At 37.2% G+C, this 25,529-nt stretch overlaps 2 protein-coding genes across 2 annotated transcripts in view; one reads left to right on the top strand and one right to left on the bottom strand.

Annotated features, from left to right (window-relative positions):
* The window catches only part of SCAMP1 (secretory carrier membrane protein 1), an 89,855-nt gene that overhangs the window by 57,931 nt on the left and 6,395 nt on the right, over positions 1 to 25,529 (bottom strand). Inside the window, exon 2 of the mRNA XM_081054077.1 lies at positions 7,398 to 7,475. Coding sequence (XP_080910203.1) covers positions 7,398 to 7,475 — 78 coding nt within the window. The remainder of the gene's footprint in view (positions 1 to 7,397; positions 7,476 to 25,529) is intronic.
* Positions 2,113 to 2,796, top strand: LOC308499984 (large ribosomal subunit protein eL13-like). The gene has a single exon (XM_081054020.1). It carries the CDS (start codon positions 2,145 to 2,147, stop codon positions 2,778 to 2,780), a length of 636 nt encoding a protein of 211 aa, XP_080910146.1. The 5' UTR covers positions 2,113 to 2,144; the 3' UTR covers positions 2,781 to 2,796.

The following is a 25,529-nucleotide window of genomic DNA, read 5'->3' on the forward strand; positions in this document are numbered from 1 at the left end:
CAGGTAGTTCATACAACCAACAGGCAAGAAAGCAAAATATATGGATATAAATGCTGATAGAAGGTGGATGTCGTGGTGGGAGTGTGTAGATGTTCTCTACTGACTGCTTTAGTTTTCTCAGTGAAACAAGAAAGGTCATCAGCTGAGAACAAAGATAGGGGAAGAGGTTTTAAAGATGAGGAGAGAGGAAAAAGAAAATGGATAATTAAATAACTAGACTATTCAGTACAATTCAGAGCTGCCCACGAGCTGAAAATGAAACCCTTCAGCATGGTTTCTCCAGCTACATTTAGCTCCTACGGTATAAGCAGATAACAGTTGTATTTAACCACCTCTTGGGTTTTAATCAAGGGATTATGTGAAAGTTAGAGGGAGAGGGGAAGCCAAGGGAATTGAGGGTGTATGCAAGAGAGTGATTACAATGACTGAATGTGGAATTTAAACTAAGAGGAGGAGACAAGAGGTGGGTAAAGGGCAGTGGCAGAGTAAGATCAAACTGGAGGTCCTGGTGGAGTTTAAAGATGTGGTGAAATTGAGAAACTAGAGAAATGACTAAAAAGATACATGAAATTAAGATTATGGAAGAATTAAGTAAGTGACTATTATGTAATAAGTCTAGGATATGACAATGGGAGTAACTGACTTGAGATAAAACGGAAGGCAAAAATCAATGGAAGAAATCACTAAGAAACATGAAGTTGGGAAGACCACTCTCAGGAATTCAAAATAGGAGCAGTGTTACAAAGAGTAACAGTGAACCAAGAACTAAAATTTAAAAATTTTTTAAAAAGAGAAATGAGTGGTAAGAATTCAGAGATCACAGTCACAAAGAGTGGTGATACCCGAATATAATCTGATGATATGAGATTCAAAGTGGGGATTTTTTTAGACAAGAAGGCGGAAGGATGTCTGGAAACAGCAGTAAAAAACAAGTAAGATACCTACCCCACCTTTAAGGAAAGTGAGAGGCACAGAATAAGGAATGTGGATTAATCCAAGAGATTAGAAGTACCCTGGTTTCTGAGGCTTCTTATAGATACTGACATAAACAGAAATCCAAGGGCATAACGAGATCAGTCCTGATAAACTTAGACCAGACACGTGTGAGGGTAGGAAGAAATAGGTGTTCAGAGGGCTCCACTTTGACCCTTATAAATGGGTGTGAAGACATACAGAGTAACACATTCTTAATCCTAATGAGCCATCCTATTCCAGTGTGGTGTACAGACCCCAAGGTGAACGTCAATGGTTCTCCCCCTCCTGCTGCTCACAGAATAAATACCCTCTCGAGTGCATGCAGGCCTGTGACGTTTCTAATCAACAAAATATGGTGTAAGTGAGGGGATATCATTCCCTTGATTATGTTACATTATATAAGCCTTCATTTTAGCAGACTAGAGCGAGAGACAGTCTGCAGACTTGATGAAATAAGTGACCATGTTAGAGAAAGGAAACAAGTGACCATGTTAGAGAAAGGAAACAAGTGACCATGTTAGAGAAAGGTAAGGAACTATGCAGGCTCTAGGAACTGTGGATGGCATCTATGGCCTGAGGGGAGTCTCCGACTGAAATCCAGCAAATAGCCAGGGCCCTACGTCATACAATCACAAGAATATTAATTCTGTCAACAACCTGAATGTGCTTAAAAGCAGATTCTGCCCCAGTCAAGCCTCTGGATGAGAATGCAGCCCAGATAACACCTTGCTCACAGCCTTGTGAAACAAACCCTAAGCAAATGACCCAGTGAAGCTGTGCCCAGACACCTGATCCATAGAAACAGTGAAATAATGTGTTTTTTCAAGATGCTAAGTTTGTAGTAATTTGTTACACAGCAATAGAAAAATTAATACATCTAGTATGAGAGGTTCATCTTGACCTACTGAAGGTGAGGATAACCTAGGGAAGCCCGGTACTATGAGCACACTGTCTCTCTTGACTCCATTCAATGACTGATAAAAGGCCTAGGGGACATGGTCTCAACAGGGTGGCGTGTTGAGTCAGTTGATGACTTCAGCTAGAGCAAATAGCACATTAGAGGATAAGACTAAAAAGATAATCTAGGGGGAAGTATGAGGTGTGATCAAAAAATACAGTAGCTTTTCCGGTGGCTGTTCTCCCTGGGAGAAGGCCGGTAGGCAGCAGCCATGGCGCCCAGCCGAAATGGCATGATCCTGAAGCCCCACTTCCACAAAGACTGGCAACGGCGTGTGGCCACGTGGTTTAACCAGCCAGCGCGGAAGATCCGCAGACGCAAGGCCCGGCAAGCCAAAGCGCGCCATATCGCCCCGCGCCCCGCGTCGGGACCCATCCGGCCCGTAGTGAGATGCCCCACTGTGAGGTACCACACCAAAGTGCGCGCCGGCAGGGGCTTCAGCTTGGAGGAGTTACGGATGGCCGGCATCCATAAGAAGGTGGCCCGGACCATTGGGATCTCAGTGGATCCAAGACGGCGAAACAAGTCTACGGAGTCCCTGCAGGCCAACGTGCAGCGCCTGAAGGAGTACCGATCCAAGCTCATCCTCTTCCCCAGGAAGCCGTCGGCCCCCAAGAAGGGAGACAGCTCTGCTGAAGAACTCAAATTGGCCACCCAGCTGTCAGGCCCAGTGATGCCCATACGGAATGTCTGCAAGAAGGAGAAAGCCAGGGTCATCACAGAAGAGGAGAAGAACTTCAAGGCATTTGCCAGCCTTCGCATGGCCCGTGCCAATGCCCGGCTCTTTGGCATCCGGGCAAAAAGGGCCAAGGAAGCTGCAGAACAGGATGTTGAAAAGAAGAAATAAAGTTCTATTGACAATTTGTAAAAAAAAAAAAAAAAAAAAATACAGTAAATGCTGCTGCCAAGTGCCATCCAACGGAAAGGCGGGGATCTTCAATATGGGAAGCAGCATGTCGAACCTTAGCAACTGTGTGTAACTAGTTTCAACTTGTTCCGTGCAGTCAGTCGGGTGTGAGCTACGGTTGAGAGAAGGTGTGTTTTAAAGTGTGTCGTAAATCATGGTTCACGAACAATGCATCAACATGAAATGGGCAAATGGTTTCACCCTCCATCGTGACAATGCACTGTGTCACACCGCTTCTGGTACAAATATTATGGTGTGTCCTCATCTACCTTATTCACCGGATCTGACACCAGGAACTTCTGGCTCTTCCCCAAAGTCAAAATGAGGTAAACTTTTTGAATCAATTCAGAACATTAAGGCAGCCATGACAGTGCAACTAAAGACACTCATGAAAAAGGACTTCCAGAATTGCTTCAGAAAGTGGCAACAATGATGGGATAAGTGTGTTTGAAGAGAGGGGGAGGATTTTGAGGGGTATTAATGGCAATATGTCTTGTATTGTAATAAATTTTTTTAAGTATTCACTGTAGTTTTTGACAACACCTCGTACTTTCTGGTCAATTTTTCTGTAAACATAAAACTGCTCTAAAAATAAAGTCTATTTAAAAATTAAAATTAAAGTAAAAAGTCTGAGGTCAAATCATGGAGGGTCCCACATTATCACACTCCTAAGTAGGCAATGCATAATCAATGTCCACATATCTAAGGAGAGCTGACCTAATCTGACCTCTGCTTTAGAAAAATAATTCTAGTCACAGTGCAAAAAAGGTAAATAAATAGGCCAGTGTATTATTTCAAAGAGTACCTGGATTAGAACAGGTTAGTAGGAATGAAAAGGACAGGTAATATCTCCTGCAAGTATATGTGACAGGATGTGGCAACTGATTAGATGTAAAAATAAGAAGTTGTTTGAGCCAAATGGGACTCAAGTATTTCTAGCCAATGACACTAAGAGGACAGAGGCAATAGTTACCATTAATTGAGACTAGAAACTAAGAAGATTGATTCCAGAAAGGACAGATAATGAGCTCCAAGAAAGACAAGACACTAAGAAGCAAAGGAGAAAGGAAAAGATAAAAAAAGAAATGCACAGCGAGAAAAAATAAAGACAGGTATTTACAGTATAGAAAATGCTTTTACAGTATTAGAGATAGGTAAACTACTAAATACTATATCCAGACAATCCCTAGAGCTAAAAGTTTTATCCATTTTCAAAAGAGAAACTGATAGTAGAAATTATTTCACTCAACATTTTCCTCTCTGCCTCTATTGCTACCCATTTTTTAAAAATGCCCAAGTAGGTTAGATGGTTTGTCTAAAGTTACCAACTAATTAGTGGCAGGGCCTAGATTAGAATTCAGGTCTCATGACTCGGTCTACTTCATATCCTGATTATCTTAGTTAGAAGCAGTTCTTACATAAATCACTGATTTATATCCCTTATGGTCAGAAATGACCACGTGGACAAATCATTACTTGGAATTATCTTCACTGGGTTCTTCTTTCTGCCAGAAGGTATAGACCTTATTATACATATGACTGAAATAGTTCTTCTGTATATATGACAGAAATCTTATATGGCAACAACTAGCAGAACAGAAAAGGAACTACACAGCTGATCCCTGAAGAAAAAATTATGACAGTAAGTTAAGGCCCTGAGAAATATCACTAAGGATTTATATCGGCAGTGCCACACTACACACACACACACACACACACACACACACACACACACACAGGTATCTCTATCCCTATACTTCACTACCCACCAGAAGAAATCCTGTCCGAAGCCATGAATCCCATCACCTGCAGCTGAAACTAGTGAAAATCAAACTAGGTATTTTCAACTGTACCTAATTTAAAAAGGGAAACATGCTACATAAATACATAACAATTCTCAAAGATGAACTAATTCTAGTAATTTATGCATTAAATTTTAGAGGGTAGGCCAGGGAACCTACCTACCGTGCTTGACATAATTTCAGTGGGAAAACACATTTTGAGTTCAAACAAAAATTATTTCATAACTCAAGACTACCCTTCATTTTAATAGTACATCTCAATTCAGACACACATTTCAAGTGCTCAGTAGCCTTCCATTATACTGCAAAAGACTTAGTCTATACTATAAGGTGGCTTGTGACAATTTCTGTCTCTGAATTTATAATATAGTTGATTAATATGTAAATTAAGATTATTCAAATATTTAATTGTTGCCTTCCTTAAATACCCTGAAGTATCCATTCTAACAAAACTAAATATAAAAGGAAACCTAATTTAAAAAAGAGAAAAAGAACAAGACAGGAACTTTCTATATCTTAGCAAGGTTATGTACACTTATTCTGATGAAGGATCTTGTACTTGACCTCAAGTAATTCATCACACCCTTATGCAACAATCCAAAAGCTTCATTTTCACAAATATTTTTCTAAGACAAATATGAATACCACCAATCAACTAAAATAATATTTGGACCAAGTCCTAATATATCACTTAAATCAATTATCCAAGTACATCTAATCTTTTTTGGAAAACAGTCACAGTCATTTATAAAAGGGCAAATTTCTCAAACCATACGTGTAGCAAGAGTTTTTAACTTTTTTTTTATAATTTCAACTGTGCTTTTTATCATGTAAAAACTTCATGGAAAATGCTAAGTACTCTCATAACCATTTTCCTGGTTCTAACACTGTATCGGTGTTTCATTGTAAAGTGACTTGTCATTATTTATTGCCTAGCTACCTACTTAAGACTACTTTTGGAAAACTTTTCCTTGACTGTAAGGTCTCAACATTTAGGACCATAATTTACATTTTTACATTTTATTTTTCCTGGATATATCTTATTTATGTAACTTTTTTAAAATCTCAATTAGGTGATAAATTTTTCATATACTAGGACTATACCCTCTATTCTTTAGGCATCTATCTCTAAAGATAGCACTAGCAAATGAAAAAGGCAAACGTTTTATAGAAAACATGAGTAGTAAACCAGTTCTGCCACTTACAAGCTGGATGACCTTTGTCTCATACTCTTTATCAGTAAAATGAAAATTAAAAATATCCATTTTGAATGTTGGTTTAAGAATTCAATAAGATAATGTAGGTAAAGCACATGGCACAAAGTAGACAACTTAATAAAGAATACTATTACTGATAAGGAAAAGCTAAAGCTGTTACCCTCTAAACATTAAACATATTTCTTCCTAGTAAAATCTTCTTTAAAAATATATGAAAACTTTTTTTACCAGCAAACTTTAAAAAGTCTTGTTGCCATCTCTGCCCCCCAGATGAAATTGCCATTTTAACATGTCAAAACTGTTCTACTTATTGGCCATTTCACATGGTCCAATCTGAAATTTACTTGTTCAATAAACATTTTAATGATTCTCAGCCTGGATTGCAGTTGCTACACATAGCAAAGGGTGTTAAATAAGGGCTTTAAATAACAAAGTGAAATTTAAAAGTTCATTCTTATTTTAATGCTTTTCCTTTGTACAAAGCTCTTCTGAAAAATAAAAAGCTAATATAACACATCTTGAAGAAATTTCCAAGCGAAAACTACATCTTTTTGAACTATTTTCTAGGCCATGGAAAACATACATTAGGAAAAGGTGATCAAGTAAGGATTATTATACTGATATGTACATCCGAGCATACAACTGAAGAACTTTAGTATCTTTAAGAGGATGACATTTCAAGAGCTAACTATGTTTAAAATTAGGGACCTCATGAGTATGACATTTAAGCTCAAGACTCAAACACAGGACCCAAAATTATTTGCCAGAGAAGTTTTGAGGGAGAATCCTCAACAGAATCTACCTCAATAGTTCTCAAAACTGATTCATAATAAAATCATCAAAAGGGCTAAAACAAAAACAAAGCAAAACAAAAAAGTACCCTAAGTATAGAGATTAGGATCCTGATGGATAGTGTAATAAAGCTCTGCTGGTGCTTCTAATACACATTCAGAGTAGAGAAACCCTGTCCTTTAAAAATTTTTCCCTCATACTCCTATATTTTATAAATCAAGACTAAATTTTGAAGGAAAGAAGATGTTCCTAGGACAGGTCAAGTTGCAGAGGTTCTACTAGAGCAGAAGGCTGGTACTATTCAGAATAACCTAATTCAGATGACAATCGTACAAATATTCTCGGTACAGTTCCATACATAGGTTTCCTCACATTGTAAAAAAAAAAAAAAAAAAAAAAAAAAAAATCACACCACATTACCCTGAAGACAACATGCATACCTAACATTTCCCTCTCCTATTTAAAATACTGCTAAGATTTACATATTAGAGGAATTATTAGCAATTTAACTTGTAGACTATAAAAAGAAAATTTGCGGTATTTCACTAGAACTTTCAAGGTAATTTTCAATTACTACTCATATTCCTTCCTGTTTAAAAAAATGAAAACTTGCTAAATTCTAAATAAAATATTAATAGCTTATTTAACATAAGTTTAACTAATCAACTAAAAAAGAAACCATAATTGATACACAATTCCTATTTAATTTCCCTTTTAACATTAAAAATAGTCCAAGTAAGTCTTACTGTTCTAGAATCCGAGAATGGATTATATTCATCAAGTCCTGGTGGAACATTTCTTGTCACTTGTGTGACTGATGGGTCCTGGAATAAAATTCAGAGAGAAAAAGATTACTTATCCTTTAAGATACAATTTTAATATTTACAAAGTATTTGCTTTATCTGTACTTTCGGTCACCCAACGAAGCCAATAGAGGAAAAATAAAGAAGATTATCAGATTTACTCAGTCCCATTCCAACAAAATTGAAATTTAAATCCATAGCCCTTGTACCCTTAAAGAAAAACAAATGAAAACTGGGTTAGATGCAAATCAGCAGTTACATAAAGACTGAAAGCAGAGAAAGTAGACATCCCCCTTAATAGCTGTGGAACTGATTGCACAAGAGCATCTTAACAAATCTTGGGGAAATCCACCATCTTTTCCTTTGGACTCCACAGAATTCATGTTCCCCTTTTTTATATCTTCAATCAGTTTTCCTTACTGCAGGTTAAAGTACACTACAAATCAATGTCATGTACAGGCAACAGCTAGAGCATTCCACATCAAGTAACTATTACTTGTTTTATTCTACTCCAGTATGTCCACTGATTGTAGTGCATTTTCCCACATGATCCTGGACTGTCTCCCCTTTCCCAAATCCATTACCACACTATCCCAGCTTCTCAAATTTGTTAATATTAGGCCTTCATATAAATAAATAAATCACAAAACCCTAGATACTCATTCTATTTCTTTGATTGTAAAACACAAACATAATGAACATCTCAACTATATAAAATCAACAAAATAAACAAAATCAACTATATAATCAATGGGAAAATGTGAAAAGCATTTGCAAACTAATGTAGTCTCATTGTCCTTGACCTTGACATGCAACACAATCAAACACAGATTGCTGCACCCCACCTCCAGTGTTCCTGATTCAATGGGGGTGGGGGGCAGAGGCTGAGAATCTGTATTTCTAAGATGCTGCCACTAGTCTGGGGACCGCTGCCCTCTTGTCTATACGGTCCCTTCTTCAATCCGTCTTCCTTAACGCAGTCACCAAAGTTACCTTTCCAAAATAAAGAGCTAATCCTGTCATTCCCCTCCTCCAACCCCTCATCTGTCTTTCATCCATTTCAGATTTTTTAGAGGCTCTCCACTAACTATAAGATAAAATACAAATTCCTCAAAATGAGATGCAAGGCTCTGGCCCGTCTAGCCTAGCACTTGCTTACCTTTCCAGCCTCATCAACTTCTTCATAACCACCCTCCCCTTGCCAGATCCTTCTGCCTTAACCATATGAAACAAGTGACTGCATAAGTAACTTCGAACTCGGCAAAAAGCAAGTAGTAAGGATAAATTAAAAGTACAGCACAAGACAAAAAATAAAGGCTTTAGGTTTGCTCAACAATAAAATGGGAAGGAGGGAATGAAATCGCTCTACTTCCCAGGGTCCCCCTCCCAAGCTTACTAAAAATGTGAGGAGCAGGAAGGGCTATGTGCCTCAGAGGAAGAATTAAGAAAACAGAAACATGAATGTTTTAATCAAATTTTTTGAGTTGGCACTGCTGTGGTTAACTTAATTTAGAAGTGGAGACTTAGCAAGTCCAGATGCCAGCTGCAGCCTCAATGTCTACCCCACTGTCACTCACAAAACCAGGTGACCTGTGAGTCCTCAGACTCCGTATTTGGCACTGCTGTCTCCAGCAGGAATACTCCTCCAGGCAGGGTCAATTTAGCAATCTCCTTCCTTCCTAAAGACTCAATCCAAAGACTACCTCATATGCTAACCAATGATCTCCCTGATAGCGTCCTGCTACCCAAGTCACTCCATCATGCCAAGCTCAGGCCTCCCACAGAGCTTGGTATCTATATCCATTAGCATTTATTCCCCTGAGACATGATAATCTTCATGCAAGTCTTTTTTCACAAAGTAGATTGTGACTTCTTTGAATACAAGAAATAGGTAAAACGTCCTTTTAATTTAGTCAAGCATGCCTGGTAATGCTCTGTTTCTTGAGTGATTAATACCACCCATAGGGAGGAAAAAATCCAAAGAGTAATTCTTCAAGATAGTAGCAGCAGTAATAACCAAGAAACACCTCCTTAAAAATGAGCATACATACAATAGTTCAAAAAGTGTAAGTGAAAAGATGTTTAATCTCACGCATAAAAGCACAACCACTAGGTAAAAATAAACTGATGTAATAATTTCTTAACTGTCAAATTAGCAAAAACAGAAAAGTCTGATATACTCTACTGACAAAGCTGTAAGGAAACAAGGATTCTCATACATTACTAAATGGGAACAGAAACTGTTACAACCTCTATGGAGGGAAAGTTGGTAATAGCTAACAAAATGGCATATGCATTTATACTTTGCCCACAATCTCACTTCTAGAAATTTACTCCAAAGATATACTAGCAAAATACTACTTGTAATAGCAAAAGAATAGAAGTAAAAATAATGTCTATCAATAGGAGATGTTTGAATAAACCATGGTACATCTCCATGATGCAGCTGAGTCTTACGCTGTTGTAAAACGGCATAAGGAGATATACACACTGCCACGGAGTGAGTGAAAAAATAAGGTGCAGAACAGTGTAAATAGGACGGTACTTTTTGTCCAGAAAAATAGATAAAAATGAGTGCGTTTATGTTTACTTGTATTTTAAAAAGGGAAAATAATCCAAAAACTAATAAAAACGATTACTTATAGGGAGAGGAAGAGAACAGTGAGAAAACATAGGCTTGGAGGCTAGACTTTTCTGAATGTACTGTTTTATAGTTTTTTTTTTACTTTGGAACTATGAAAATGGTTTTCATAATTATAGAAGATTAATTCAGAAAGAAAAAAGGAAGGAGGCAAAATGCAGGGTCAGAAAAATGAGTCCTACTTAGCCAACACACATGCCATCAATGTTATTCTCTCAATGCTACAGAAGTACATTGAGTCCAATGGGTCCCAACTCTCATTTTACAAACAAGAGTATTCATTTATCAAGTGTCTTAAAATTCACATTAAATTCTGTTTTTGAAAAATCCTGCATAAGGTCTGACTTACTTACAAAGAGACCCAGAATGGAATCATTCTTCCAGTTTTTCACTTTTGACTACAATAAGTAAAATACATTTTTCTTGAATCGAGAAGGAAACAAGTGTAAGAGTCTGAAAGGTAACTGGCAGTTTGACAAAATCATCATCTCAAGTCAAATGAGTTCACTTCTAGAACGTCTGGAATTTCTCGCGATGTATTAGGTGACAAAGCAGTCAAGTACGTATAGGATATGCCAAGAACGATTTAGGACAAAGAACCGATCTCTGAATTATCACATAATTAACCTTTCAAATTAGTTTAAATAAATATAAATAGTGTTGAGGAAGCTGTAGTCTCTAAACTAGAAGAAAACAACAAAGCTAAATATTTAATAATAAATCATCTTTATTCCTATTAAATATCCAGCATTTATATTATTTCCAATCCTCCCTGGTAGATGGTATTGTTTCATTTTTCAGAGAAAAAAAACCTATGGCATTAAAAAGGTCAAGAAAGTTCAAGGTCAATTAGTATAGGTCTGAGACAAAATACGAAGCCATGACTTTCCAATGCCTATATACTCTTTCCATCAAATATACTAAAAATAGAGTTTACCACAATCACAAGTTTATCAAAAGACATTGGTTGAGCTCATTGTTTATTAATGATTCCAAAACTTGGACAGGAAAATATTGTGTTTCCTCTTCAACACAATCAAAATTAAATTGTTTTAACTGAGAGCTTGGCTGCTTCTATAGCAGTGGCTCTCAAACTGCGCACACACTGGAATGACCTGAAGGGCTTGTTAAAACCCCAATTGTTGAGCTTTACTGTGAATATACCTTGATGTCTGGGATGGTACCTGAGAATCCGCATTTCTAACAAGGAAAACATTCTTATAGTCAAAATAGTCTTATTTTATTGACTGAGGAATATACTAGGCTTCTGTATTTTATTAATGTTCAAGAAGCAAGTGAAGACATTCTTTAGAATTTAAATAGCCTATTCTGATCAGACTATGTATAAACATTAAAGTTCTATCTTCATGTTATTTAGTTAATCCAAGGCTATTCTGCAAATCCGTTAGTAAGCCACTTAACTTCATAGTCGTATTTCATTAAAAACCAAGATGCATTACAAAAATAAATGTCTTTTCAAAAAAACAGAATAAGTAAAAATTTTACATCTAGAATAATTAGCTTTTTTATGTCTTTAATCCAAGTTTCTTTACCAAACCTAGGATAGTGCACCTTTCATTGTATCTCAACTGATTACCTCCACCCTGCATTAAATTGAACATTACTCAATCCCTACCACATATAACTTCACAGGAATATTCCAACATGCCAGAAAGGACTGTCACCTTCAGCTAGACACGATGAAATTAAATAAACAATTCTTGTGGCTAATCAACCTCAGGCTCCCGCTTACTCTTCTCTGTACGTGTATGTGTGTGTGTGTGTAAGTAATACACACACACACACACACACACACCATCCTCGAGTTAAAGAGTAATCTAATAACATGAAAGTATACATGGATAATTTTATACAACCACATATCCTTAATCACTTATTACATCTACTAACACTTAATAGGATGGAGTTTCAACATTAACACTCAAAACCCTGAATGTCTTAGGTATTTGTTCTATAGTAAAAAGAGTACTAGTCTAGGAATTAGGAATTCTGGGTTCCTGAAAATGACTAGCCTCTGTGACCTTAGGCAAATCACCTAAACTCTTAATTTTCTCCTCTGCAAACTAGGGGCAATATGATAGATGATCGATCGCCGTGATCAGTTGCAGCTCTCAAATGTTATGCTATAGATCCTGTCTTTATTGTTCGAAAAGCTGACTGCCTGTATTCAAATCCCAGTTCCACTAATGAAAAGCTATAAGCTGAACAAGGCACTTCATATTATTTTACTGTGACTCAGTTACTTTATCAGTAAAATGCATCATATAGCTCATGAGCCACTACATATAAAATGCTTAATACAGTTCCTACACATGGAAAATATTCAGTAAATTGATAGCTAAGGCTATTATCATCATTACCACCAATAACAAGCTAAGAATGGAAAATTTCCCATCAAGATGGCAGAGTAGGAAAACACTATCCTTGACTCCTCTCATCACCACATCAAAATTATAGCTGAGCTATGGGGGCGGGGGTTGGGGATAAGGGGAACGGTGAAGGGATTAGGAAGCAGCTGGTAACCACAAGATGGCCTCAGGGTTTTTGAAAATTAATTTGGGGAACGTATTCAATAATGTTGTAAAGATTTTGTTGGGTATCCGATGGACATGCATCCTATTTGGGAGACCACCTCAGAGATAATGTGGATGCCTGATCATGGCACTGTACACCAGAAGCTAAACATTAATGAATGCCAACTATAATTTTATATATATAATGTGATGGTTCAGTGTGAGGTCGGAGGGATAGTGGATGGGGGAGGGGGGTTCACAGTGTGAGGGATATAAATGATGAACGTCTAAGTATTACCTTGTCTTGTACACCTGAAACTAATAAATTTAAAAAAAATTTTAAAAAAATTATAGCTGAGCTATAGAACAACCATCATTGAGAAACGCCTCAAGTCTAGCTGAACAGAAGTTCTACAACTAAGGACATAAAGAAGCCACCTCGCGACTGATGGGAGGGGTGGAAACACTGAACAGGCTGGCCGCACATCTGCGTGTGACCATTAAAAATCAGGAGGTGTATCTCGGCTGCAGAGGTTCCCCTGAAGGAGCCAGGGGTCCCAGCCCCACAACAGGCTCTCCAGCCCAGGGGTGTAGTGCTGGGAAGCGAAGTCCCCATAAGTTCCGGCTGTGAAAATCAGCAAAGATTGTGGCTGAGTCACATGGAGGACTGCTGGAGTCCGAGGCATTTCTCTTAAAGGGCCTGCGCATGGACTTACTCGGTGATGTACTCACTCACTCTGAGCTCCAGTGATACAGGATCAACTCAAAAGGTGCCAGGGAAATACACGAAGGAACTGATTTGTCAGGTTTCAAGGTGAGGGGGAAAGGAGCAACTTTCTTCTCCCAGAGAGAAGTGCTAGCAGAATCCATTATTTCGTCGTTGAACCCTTCCCATTCCAGGCATATAGATGCAGGCAGTTGCCATATCTGAGTCTCCATCCAGCTGGCTTACACAGGTCGCCCCGCCCTGGTGATTCACTGAGACCTTGGCCCTCCCAACTTGTGAACCCATCCAAGCCACTTCTAGTGGATTTTCCATACAAACTGACTATCTTGGCTTCTGCTGCAACCTTTCCTAAAATCTCTTAAAGGTTCACAAACCCCAAACAAGCAGCATCTGGCCTTGGCATACCTGTACCTCTTGCTAAGCAGCCCCAATGTCAGCTCTAGCAGCAGCTGGCCTCGGTTCACGGCTTGCCCTATCTAGGCAACACCAAGTCCAGCGCAGATGGCTGCCACCTGCAAATTTCTTTGTGGTTCATGCCAGATGGCCCCGAGCAGGGCACAGGCTGTGGCTGAACTTGGCCTGAAGCAGGGCCCCTCCGGGAGGCTGCAGGGCCAGTATGCCTGGTGTCCACCTTCAGACCAGGTCAGAGCACCACCCAGCTGCCTCCATGGGCAACACACCCAGAGGGCAGACTGGGCAGGCACCAGAGCCCTGCTAAAGTGCACCCTGCTCCATAGGGTCATCCCCTGCACAGCAGTTCCTCCATTGTAGTCACAGCCAGACCTCACAACCAATCAGTCCAAGAGCCAATCCCTCCCACTGACCTGCAAAGAGAACCAAAGATCAACTACAACAGGAGGGCAAACATAACTCACACAAGGGACACACCTGGAGCTTCCAGCTCAGGTGACCAGGGTGACAGCACCTCTGGCCCCAAAGGACCCCTACTATATAAGGTCACTCTACTAAGACCAGGTGACATAGCAGATCTACCTAATACACAGAAACAAACACAGGGAGGCAGCCAAAATGGGGAGACAAAGAAACATGTCCCAAATGAAAGAACAGGACAAAGCTCCAGAAAAAAAGAACTAAACAAAATGGAGACAAGCACTCTACCATTGCATTGGAGCTCCGTGCTCCTAACTCCGAAGGCTGCTGGTTTGATTCCCACAAGGGCCAGTGGGCTCTCAACCACAGTTTCCGGTTCAACTCCTCGAGTCCCACAAGGGATGGTGGGCTGCGCCCCCTGCAACTAGCAACGGCAACTGGACCTGGAGCTGAGCTGCGCCCTCCACAACTAAGACTGAAAGGACAACAACTTGACTTGGAAAAAAATCCTGGAAGTACACACTGTTCCCCAATAAAGTCCTGTTCCTCTTCCCCAATAAAAAAAATAAAACTAAATAAAAAGGAAGAAAGAAAGAAAGGATGGTACGTACATGTGATGAAATATTACTGAGGCATAAAAAAGAATGTAATCTTGCCATCTGCAACAACATTGAGGAACACACAGAGTACTGTGCTGAATGGAGTAAGTCAGACAGAGAAAGATAAATGCCATATGAGGAACATGTGGCATCTAAACAAGATAAACAAATGAAACAGAAACAAACTCATAGATACAGAGAACATTTTGATGGTTGCCAGCTGGGAGGAAGGTTGGGGGAGTGGATGAAAAAGAGCAAGGAATTAAGAAGTACAAGTTGGTAATTACAAAATATTCAGGGGGATGTAAATTGTAGCATAAGGAATATAGTCAGTAATGTTGTAATAACTATGTATGCTGTCAGATGGGTACTAGACTTATCAGGGTGATCACATTTAAGTGTCTAATTGCTATGTTGTGCACCTGAAACTAATATAATGTTGTGTGTCAACTGTAATTGAAAAATAAAAAAAATATATTTAAAAAAACAAGCTAAGGTTAAAACAAAAAAAGCTCTGTTTATGATTGAGCTATTAAGAAAGTACAGCACATCTTACGCGATGAATAGGCCAAAAACACCCAGAGCCACCTAATGAGGAAAGCAACCAGAAGCAGTTCCTAGTCCAACCTTTATGTCATGCGACCCTATTACCTCTGCTATATGTGGAAGAATGAGGAACAGGCATCTGTGCCAAAGGCAGACATTTTTAGAACTGGACATAATAAAGCCTGGCAGACACCAATAGAAGTGACTAATTGGATAATGAGTAATCAATCCAATTAGACCCCATTTCTTCAAGTGCTTGACTATGAGACAAAGACTGGTAGCAGAAGAACCTGACACTAGGCACAGTAGAAAGACAAACAGATGCTAAGTCGTAAGACAGTGACCAGAAAAGGGAGCAGAAGGAAATTCAATTACTAGAGTTGCTGATGAATCACCAAAGCAAAAACCCAGAGGGCCTACAGGGTTACTGCTATCCTAGTTACGAAGAAACGACTTGGTAAAACAGGAGTTTTCCCAGTGTGCTGCAGATCCTCAGAAGAGCCTAGAGGAGGAAGAAGGAGGAGGAGGAAGTATATGAGCAGGTACAAGACAGAAAAGAAGGTGACAGAGATCAATCCCCTAACTTACACTTGAATCAATTTTTATGTTTTATACATATTGATTTCACAGGAAAATGCCTTCCACTGCTTGGTGGGAGGGAGATGAAAGGCAGAAGGGTATGAATTGAGGAAACAAACTGTTAGCTCCCGGAGACTGTTTCATTACAATCAGAGATTCACTGTGTTGGGTTTCCTTCCCTCCCACAAGAATCCTTACAATAAACCTCCATCACCTGACGTAACCTGAGCCTTAAACCAGAGGCTATTCTTTGTCATTTTGTATTCATTAAACTCTGTAAAAACAGTTTATTGCCATTAACTATATTTAAATAAAATCTGCTGTGAGAGAAAGATTTTAGTAAGTATGGACATGTTACTGCTCCCTAGTATATATACTGATTCCCAGCACACTTACTGATCCAAAAGTGCTATTAAATCGCTGCTTAATTTAACTCTAGTTTCACCTTCTTTTACTTCCCCTTCCAATTTAAAAAAGGAGGACAATACAAATATAACTCTAGTCTTTAATTTATCCTTTATTTTTCTCAGTGTTTGATAGTCCCTACAGTTCGAAAGTGTAAGCCAACTTGATAAAACGTAAAAAAATTCTCTCCATATCTAAACTGCATCTCTTCCCGCGTTTTCTGAGGATTACCCTGTCAGTTATTCTTCTCTCTACGTTCAAGTGCATCCTCTCCACAGGATGCCTCACACCTACATTTCAAGTCTCAGTCCTCTTTAAAATGCACACAAGCAAAGAAAAACAAAAACATTCCTTCAACCATAGATCGCCCTCGAGCTACTTTCAGCCCCTTCTCACACTCTTCTTTCTGTCCACTTCTCCATCTTTCCCTCCATTCCTCCACCCCTGATTAAGCTGCTAGTATTTCTCACCTGTAAACTGCCTTTTTACTGGTCTCCTTCCCATCTTTTGACCCTTTCCCCAATCTACACGATGAACCAGAATGAGCTTCGCAAAATACGAAACTGCTCAAGTCACACCTGCAGATTTGATTAATGTGAGGAGAACAAATGTATATTAAGTTTGGTTTATGCTCTCAATAATCAAAGAGCATATTTTAGGCCTTTGAAAATTTCCAAAAATTTGGGAATAGACAATGAGTAACTGGTGAAATCATTTATAGGATAGGAATTGCAAAGATGGGTAACCTCTCACCATCTACATAAGTGACTGCTAAGGAAGGAGGACAAACTTGACACCAGAAATATTCACATTCTTTTATTACACACAGCTTACAGTTCAAAACCCACCTACTGTTGGAATAATACACTTTATTCGTCTAGACTTGTCCTATATAATATGGTGGCCACTAACCACATGTCGCTCTTGAAACTTAGTCCAAATTGAAATATGCTGAAAGTATATGCATAAAACACACAATGTTTCCAATTTCAAAGATTTGGCAGAAAACAATGTAAAATACCTCAATAGTATTTATGTTGATTATGTGTTGGTAAGATATTTTGATTTGGGGAGTTAAATAAAAGATATTACTAAAATTAATTTCACCTTTTTTTTTCCATATGGCTTCTAGAAAATTTTAAAATACCTATGTAGCACAAAGTACATTTTCACTGGACAATACTGATCTAGACATTACAATTTTTTCAAGACTGGCTTATATTATTATTTCATTTTCATCCACTTGAGCAAATTCAGTTGTACTAGCAAAAAGGAAAACAACAAACTCAGACAAAGGTAAATTTCCACTAAGATTTTCAAAATTACAAAAGATGGTAAGAGATCTGATCAGAAGCTTCCCAATCCAATGTTTTCACATAACATAGCAGCAGACTTTCACCACACTTTTACACTTTCCTCACACTTTTTCACATGATACCTAAAGATAATTTGAACATTAAAAGATGTAGAAGAAAATGCATATTTACAATTCTATCAAGGACATCTATGGGAAACTGAAGAACGCTAAAGCAAAGACAGATTGAAGGAGAGAAAGAATTCACCTAGTTTAGCATAATACTAGACTCTTTAATTATCTCAATATGTAATCCTCAGAACAGCCCTGTGACTTAGATTCTATATCCTTTCTTTCACTGTTGATAATACCACCTCAGAGAAATTGAAGTAACTTGCCCAAGTTATAGTGTTAATAAGTGACTTGGTCAAGATACAAATTCAAATCTGACTACAAAGACGAAGTTGTAACAAAATGTAATAAAGAACACATATCTATATTTAGAACAGTATTTCTTCAAATAAAGACTGAATTAAACATCGCAATGCTCCACAAAACTTAAATACTCAATAGCTCTGCTTAATCCAATCAACATTATACACTAGACTAGGCAATGCGATCACACAAGAGAAGTCCCCAGCTCCCGGATATGAGAGACCCTCACTTCAGAGTGTTAAAATTTTGTGATACACTATACTTCTCAGAGCTACTATAATCATAGTGAAGTTAATAAATACTGAGAATTTCACTTATATTTTCTAAATGCCCCAATCATTTAAAAAAAAAAAGAACTTTGAGAAACCAATAAAAATCTCAGTGACTCTGAAACAACATGTATTCTAACAAAACCTTTGTAATTATTATAAGTGCTTAATAATTACTAGGAATTATTCACGAAATCATGATTTTGAAAAATTAATATTCATTTTCATTGCAAGAAACATGAAAGCATTACTTAAACCTAAAAGAGACTCACCAACTAATTCTGATGGACCCAAATCAGTCCTTAGTAAATTAGAAAAAAGTGAAGCAACCACACCCAGATTTCCTTCACAAGTAAAACTTAAAAGCTAACAAACCACACCTTAAGTTGCACTATTTGTCCATGTTAATTTAAACTAGCGTTAAGTGTCAAAAAATAATTATTTCATTATCTATTACACCCTACATTCTAAGGAAGAATTCTTTGGAAACAAAACATAATTTCTACATGTAATATAATTTGGGGGGCATTCCCTCCAGATAATTAATGATCTATGTAAGGGACTTAAATAAAATAGAAAGCAACAAATTCTAGTTATTTAGCCCACAGTCAAAATGAAATTAAGATGTCTGATCCTTTCTTTGTTCCTTTATTTTATATTATTGGCAGCACTTTTAGCAATTGCTGTGAGAAATCATCCCACATTATCCTTATTAAAGCCATTACATGGAATGATTTTAGTCCAAAGTTCTACAGTTACCGAGTAAACTTGGACATATTAACCTCTGTGTCTGAGTTTCCCCATCTATAAAATGAGGGAGGTAAACTATAGCACATGAGCCTTCTGCCTCAAACTGTGCATTCAGGGGAAAATGAGGCTATAATACTGACCAATTCCTCTTTTTTCCTTTAAGATAGCTCACGCATCACCTTCTCAGGAAGTTTTGCTCCTGCAATCTGAAAAAATGTGCTATTCTTGTTTCTTAGCAGCAAAGCATTTACAGTGCATTATATCTCCCAACTAAAGCATGGATTCTGTGACATCAGGGACTTCTCTTCTTTATCTTTGTATCCCTAGTGACTATCACAGTGTCTAATTCCCTTTCAGAGCTCCATATGTTTGGCTAAATAAATAATGTACTCTTGTTCCATCTTCAATGGCAATCTCTTCAAGAGAACTGAGTTTGAAGCTCTTTATGCTCTAATACAGTCACAGCAATTACAAAAAATTTTAAGTACTATAAAGACCTTATTAAACTGGCAAACTCTCCACTTTAAGTATAATGGTTGATAAAGACTGAGAATATGCTTTATTTTTCAAATTATGCCATTGGACCAACTCAGTCACATTAATCATCTAACCAAAACAACAGAAATCTGTCCATTGGCAAAAGAATTAGATGGTCCATTGGCAAATGCTATGAGATGCCACTAAAGTAAAGGGGTCCTACTATTCCAAATTGTACACTGTACTCTGTGGCATCGTATCTGAGCTACAGGAACTACATGAAAGCCACTCAAAAAGAGATAACATGTCTGAAGATAGGGCAGCAGCAAAAAACCAAACAAATGATGCCTTAAAGCATTCAATAGGGTAAAGAACTGAACATCCAGGTAGTACCAAAATGTCTTATATCTATAATAAATCCTTAAAGATTTTAAAAATAAAGAACTTTACACAACCAGTACCTTTGACCACATATAAAAATTAACTCAAAATGAATCAAAGCTCTAAATGAACGAAATAAAACTCTTAGAAGATAACACAGGAGTAAATATTCATGGCCTTGAGTTAGGCAATAGCTTCCTAAATATGACAGCAAAAGCACGAGGAAAAAATAACTGGAGTTTACCAAAATTAAAAACTTTCCTGCCATAAAGAAATTAAAAAGACAACCCACAGAATTAGAGGAAATTTTTGCAAATATATAACTGATAAGTGACTTATACCTAAAATATCCTAAAAACTAACTCAATAATAAAAAGACAAATAACACCATTTAAAAATGAGCAAAGGATCTGATTTTGTATCCTTTTCTCTAAAGAAAATATACAAATAACCAATAAGCACATGAAAAGATGTTCAACATCATTAGTCATCAGGGAAATGCAAATCAAAACTACAATGAGGTATCACTCCACACCTCCTAGAATGGTAATAATCAAAAAGTCAGACAAGTGTTGGCAAGAATGTGAAAAAATTAGAATCCTCTTGCTCTGCTGGAGGAAATGTAAAATGGTACAGCTGTTTTGGAACAGTTTGGCAGTTACCATATGATCTAGCAATTCTACTCCTAGGTATATGTCCAAGAGAATGAAGGCATATGTTCACACAAAAACTTGTATACAAATAGTCATAGCAGTATTATGCCTAACAGTCAAAAAGTACTAACAACCCAAATTTATATCAACAGATGAATGGTGAAATAAAATGTAGTATTTCCATGCAATGGAATATTATTTGGCAATAAAAAGAAATGAAGTCCTGATACATGTTACAATACCAATAAACTTTGAATAATTATGTAATGTGAAAGCTGCCAATCTTAAAAGACCACATATTGTACTATTCCACTTACATGAAATGTTGTCCAGAAAGGACGTTAGTGGCTGCCTAGGGCTAGAGGAGTTAGGAGGAAATGGAAAATGACTGCTAAAGGGTATGGGGCTTCTTTTTGGGGTGATGAAGACATTCTAAAATGGATAGTAGTGATGATTGCACGACTATAAACATACAAACTACAAACCACTAACTCATACCCTTTTAAATGGGTAAACTGTATGGTATCTGAATTACATCTCAAAATTGTTTAAAGATAATCAGATGTAATATTTCCTGGAATGAATGTTGCCAATCAGCGATAAGTCCATGTCTTTAAAATCTAAATACCAAATCACTCACTGCCCTCATTAAGTAAGGGGGAATGCTCATGGAAAAGAAGTAAGGAGAGACAGGGTCGGGGGATTAGCAATCAGGATCTATGCTGACACCTGAGTTGGAATACCTGCAAATTGGATACTTTATTTTAGCATCCGATTACACTCAATCACCAAAATTTCTTGTGAAATTTGAGAAACTGGGTAGCTAGTAGAAGTAAGTGCCCCAGTATTAATGCACTTAAGTCTACAGACATGAGAAAGGTTGATCATGTAGAACAGGAAAGCGTTTGATCATAGTATGTCTGTTCACCTGACCCATGAGTTCAATCACTAATGAATGAGCCACTAATGAATGAGCCACTGAATTGATATCCTAGGGATGGGAGAACAGGGTCCTCCCACGTAAATTTCTCTTATTTTACGTATAACTATCAAGAAATTTTTGCACACAAACCAAGTTTGTTTCATCATAGTCATTCTCCACCAAGATGAATAGGTTTTCTGTCATTCTTCTTTATTAAATACTGGAATACCAGAACAATTACCACTAAATGTAGCAAGCAAAGACCTGTGAACAAATTTTAAAAGGTCTTCGCATTTTAGTCATTATTATAGGCACTCAACTTTTAAATGTAGCTTTTCCACTTGAGAATAAACTTATAGAACATTTTCTTATGAAACGAACTCTGGCTACATAAGGTACTCTTGGTAACTTGGTGGTTAAGCTCCCCAATACTTAAAACAATAGGACCACCCAATCTGAGCATTCTCTACAACAACATAACCATGCGGGAAATGCTCAGAGTTCCAATTGTGAGACAAGGGATTCTTCTCCAGCTAGCTTCCCATGACTTTGAAAAGTAATCACAACTTTAAAAACTATTAGACTCAAATATAATAAACTACATAGTATCCTTTTCAAAAATCACCAACATTAAACAACCAAGTATATAACTTTCTAACATTTAAACAAAACTTACATCACAAGATGATTTGCCATAAAAATAAAATGAGCTCTCATTATTACCCTCAGTTCAAGTTGTGATATGTAATAACTTCTAAAAGCCCTAAGCTTTGTAAGACAACCAGTAATTTGTATGCTTGTTTTTGTTACTATTTCTGTTAATACCAAAGAGTTTAAAAGTTAATAAAAAGTAGCCTGCCTTATATAGGTGAGGGATGAAATATGTTGCAACCAAGAATCTTGCACCATTATTTATTTCCTTTATCTGTTATTTTAAGAGCTTCCCATCTGTGTCTTAATTCAAAAGAAAAACTCCTGAAACTATAAAAATTGGAAGAAAAAAAAAGACAAAACTAAACACTGAAGGCAGAAAAATTAAGTAATTTGCCTAAGGTCACCTAGCTAGGAAATGGAGAACCTAGGCAGACTAGTTCCAGAGCCACCCTTTTATCTACTACCCTGTTTCCCCAAAAATAAGACTTAGCCGGACCATCAGCTCTAATGGGTCTTTTGGAGCAAAAATTAACATAAGACCCGGTCCTATTTTACTATAAGAGCTGGTCTTATAATATAACATCTGATCTTACAATAATTTTTGCTCCAAAAAACACATTAGAGCTGATGGTCCGGCTCTTATTTTCAGGGAAACACAGTAGTAGAAGACAGACCTCTGCAAACTTCATTTACTCCTTCTCTAATCCCCCTAACTCCAGGCCAAGAACACCGAAATGTTTATCTGCAATATATATAGTTCATAGAACATTTGCCTGTGAACACAACTTTTAAATGGTGAAGTTCCCCTGAGATTCAAATATAAACATTTCCATAAAAAACAGTTTAATCAAATAGAAAAAGCACATAGTACACTTCTTTTTAATTCAGGGAACATGTTAATGCATTTTTATAATATGCTACTTACTTGCAAGCAATCCACTAAAATTTGTGACTAAGATACCAAAACTTAGGGCTAGGCCATAAATAAAACCACAAGACTGACTAAATCAACCGAAAACAAGCATCCAACAGCTCTAGGAAAATCGCTAAATGGTGGTAAAATTACACTAGTATACCAATCTCTAAGCCATGACTGGCAGATATTCCTGATTGCTCTTTCTCAATCACCTCCCACTTTCATTTCTCACCACTTTCCCTATATATTCCAAATATTCATACAAGGATTCCAACCACCATCAGAGGATTCCCGCGGGTAAACCAGCTGTCCACAGCATGTACACAACTCTTCCATTGCTTATTTCTCTTGTGTTGGACAAAGTGCAAATTACCAGTAGTTGTTGTGTATAGAATGTTTCTACAATATGTGTTATTTTGACTGATAAGCAAAAAATATTTAATAGCTACATATACTACGTAAGTCACTTGCATTCAAAAGTCTGTATTATATTTTCTTCTATTATCAATCAAGTTAAAGTTACCAGTGTGTAACTACCACAAATCCCTTCTTCCTAGTTCGAGTTCACCACCACTCAATGTTTGATCTCACGATACTCAAAATGCGTAACACTTTATAACATTTATTCCCTTGCTTTATTAGAGGTTCCAATATTTTTGTTTATATGCAAAAATGTGGTCAGTAATTAAGTCATCTGTATTTTGTAAAATAAATGAACACGTTTCTTTTAAGGAAAAAATAATCAAGTTGGTAGCATTGATAGTATGTTCAAAATTACAATCTGAAAACAAGTGTAAAACCCACCACTAGACTTTAAAAAAAAAAAAGTCTTGAAGCAAGCAGCGATTTAGAAACAGTTTCAACACTAGCTGGCAATTTTGAAAGCTAGGCAGGCTAATATATACAGAGGATGCCCCAAAAATGTATACACATTTCAAGAAAGGAAAACTGTATTAAAATTGTCATAATATATACCAATAACAAAAGATAAATATAAGTCATGTGTATACATTTTTTTGGCACCCCCTGTGTGTGTGTGTGTGTGTGTGTGTGTGTGTGTGTGTACACACATCTACCCTAGGGACAATCATCAAGTATTTGGGAGCCATTCTCTATAAACGGCTTTTTAGATAAAGTATCCATTTCTTTTGCAAGAAATGGATAAGGAAAGTACAGAGATTTTTGACAAGGGTGTCAAGATCATTCAATGAGGAAAGAACAGTCTTCTCAACAAATGGTGTTGGAACAACTGGATATCCACATACAAAAGAATGAAGTTCAACCATACTCATACCGTAAACAAAAATTCAAAATTAATCATAAACCTAAATGTGAGAACTAAAACTATAAAACACTTAGAAGAAAACATAGGATTAAATCTTCATTACCTCAGATTTGACAAAGCATTCTTAGATACAATATCAAAATACAAGCCCCAAAATGTAATTTGGACTTAATCAAAATTAAAACTTTTGTACTTCAAAAGACATTATCAAGAAAGTAAAAAGACAATCTACAAATAGAATATCTGTAAATCATATACCTGGATAAGGACTTGTACCCAGAATATATAAAAATCTCTTACAATTCAGTAACAAAAAAGGCAAATGACTCAATTTAAAAATTGGCAAAGGATCTAAATAGACATTTCTCCAAAGAGGATATACAAATGGCCAATCAGCACATAAAAATATGTTCAATATCATATAGCCATCAAGGGAATGCAAAACCACAATGAGATACTTCACAATGAGATACTTTTGATTTTTGGTTAAAATCAAAAACAGATAGTAACAGTAACATACAACAACAAGTGTTGGCAAGGATGCAGAAAAAGTGAAACCCTCATACACCACTGGCAAGAATACACATACAATGGTGCAGCCACTTTGGAAAACAGTATGGCAGTTCCTCAAATGATTCAACATAGTTACCATATGACCCAGCAATTCCACTTCTAGGTATATAACCAAGAGAACTTAAAACAAGTGTTTAAACAAAAACTTGTACACACCTATATACAGCAGAATTAATCACAATAGTCAAAAGGTAGAAACAATCCAAATGTCCATCAACTAATGAACTAGCATTACTAATTTTTAAAAGCACCCAAGGCCAAATAACAAGGAGAAGGAGACTATTAGATTGCTCTCTGTGTACAGGTCTACAAGGATTCTTGCAGCAGTTCTTGCACAAGGAAAGGGACCAGTGGCTCCACAGCAGCCTACCCTGCGAGGTCAGAAGCTATAGGACAGTACAGGCTGCCTCAGTAGGAACAAATGAAACAGAATGAAAGTGGTTAAGACTTGGTACAAAGTCCAATTTAACCAACCGCCACATGGCCTTTTATTTGCACTCCTACTGAAAGTGGGGAAATTTCCCCCTTGTGATTTAAAAATGTCTCATAGTGTTCAGATTTGCATTCCTCTACCAAAAACAGGTTTAATTCTATCGTGGCTTTG

Source organism: Rhinolophus hipposideros, assembly GCF_964194185.1.
Source record: "Rhinolophus hipposideros genome assembly, chromosome: 7".
Lineage (NCBI taxonomy): Eukaryota > Metazoa > Chordata > Mammalia > Chiroptera > Rhinolophidae > Rhinolophus > Rhinolophus hipposideros.

Bases quoted from the DNA above. Each gene is read 5' to 3' on its own strand.
- LOC308499984 (XM_081054020.1), top strand. From the start codon at position 2,145: ATGGCGCCCAGCCGAAATGGCATGATCCTGAAGCCCCACTTCCACAAA.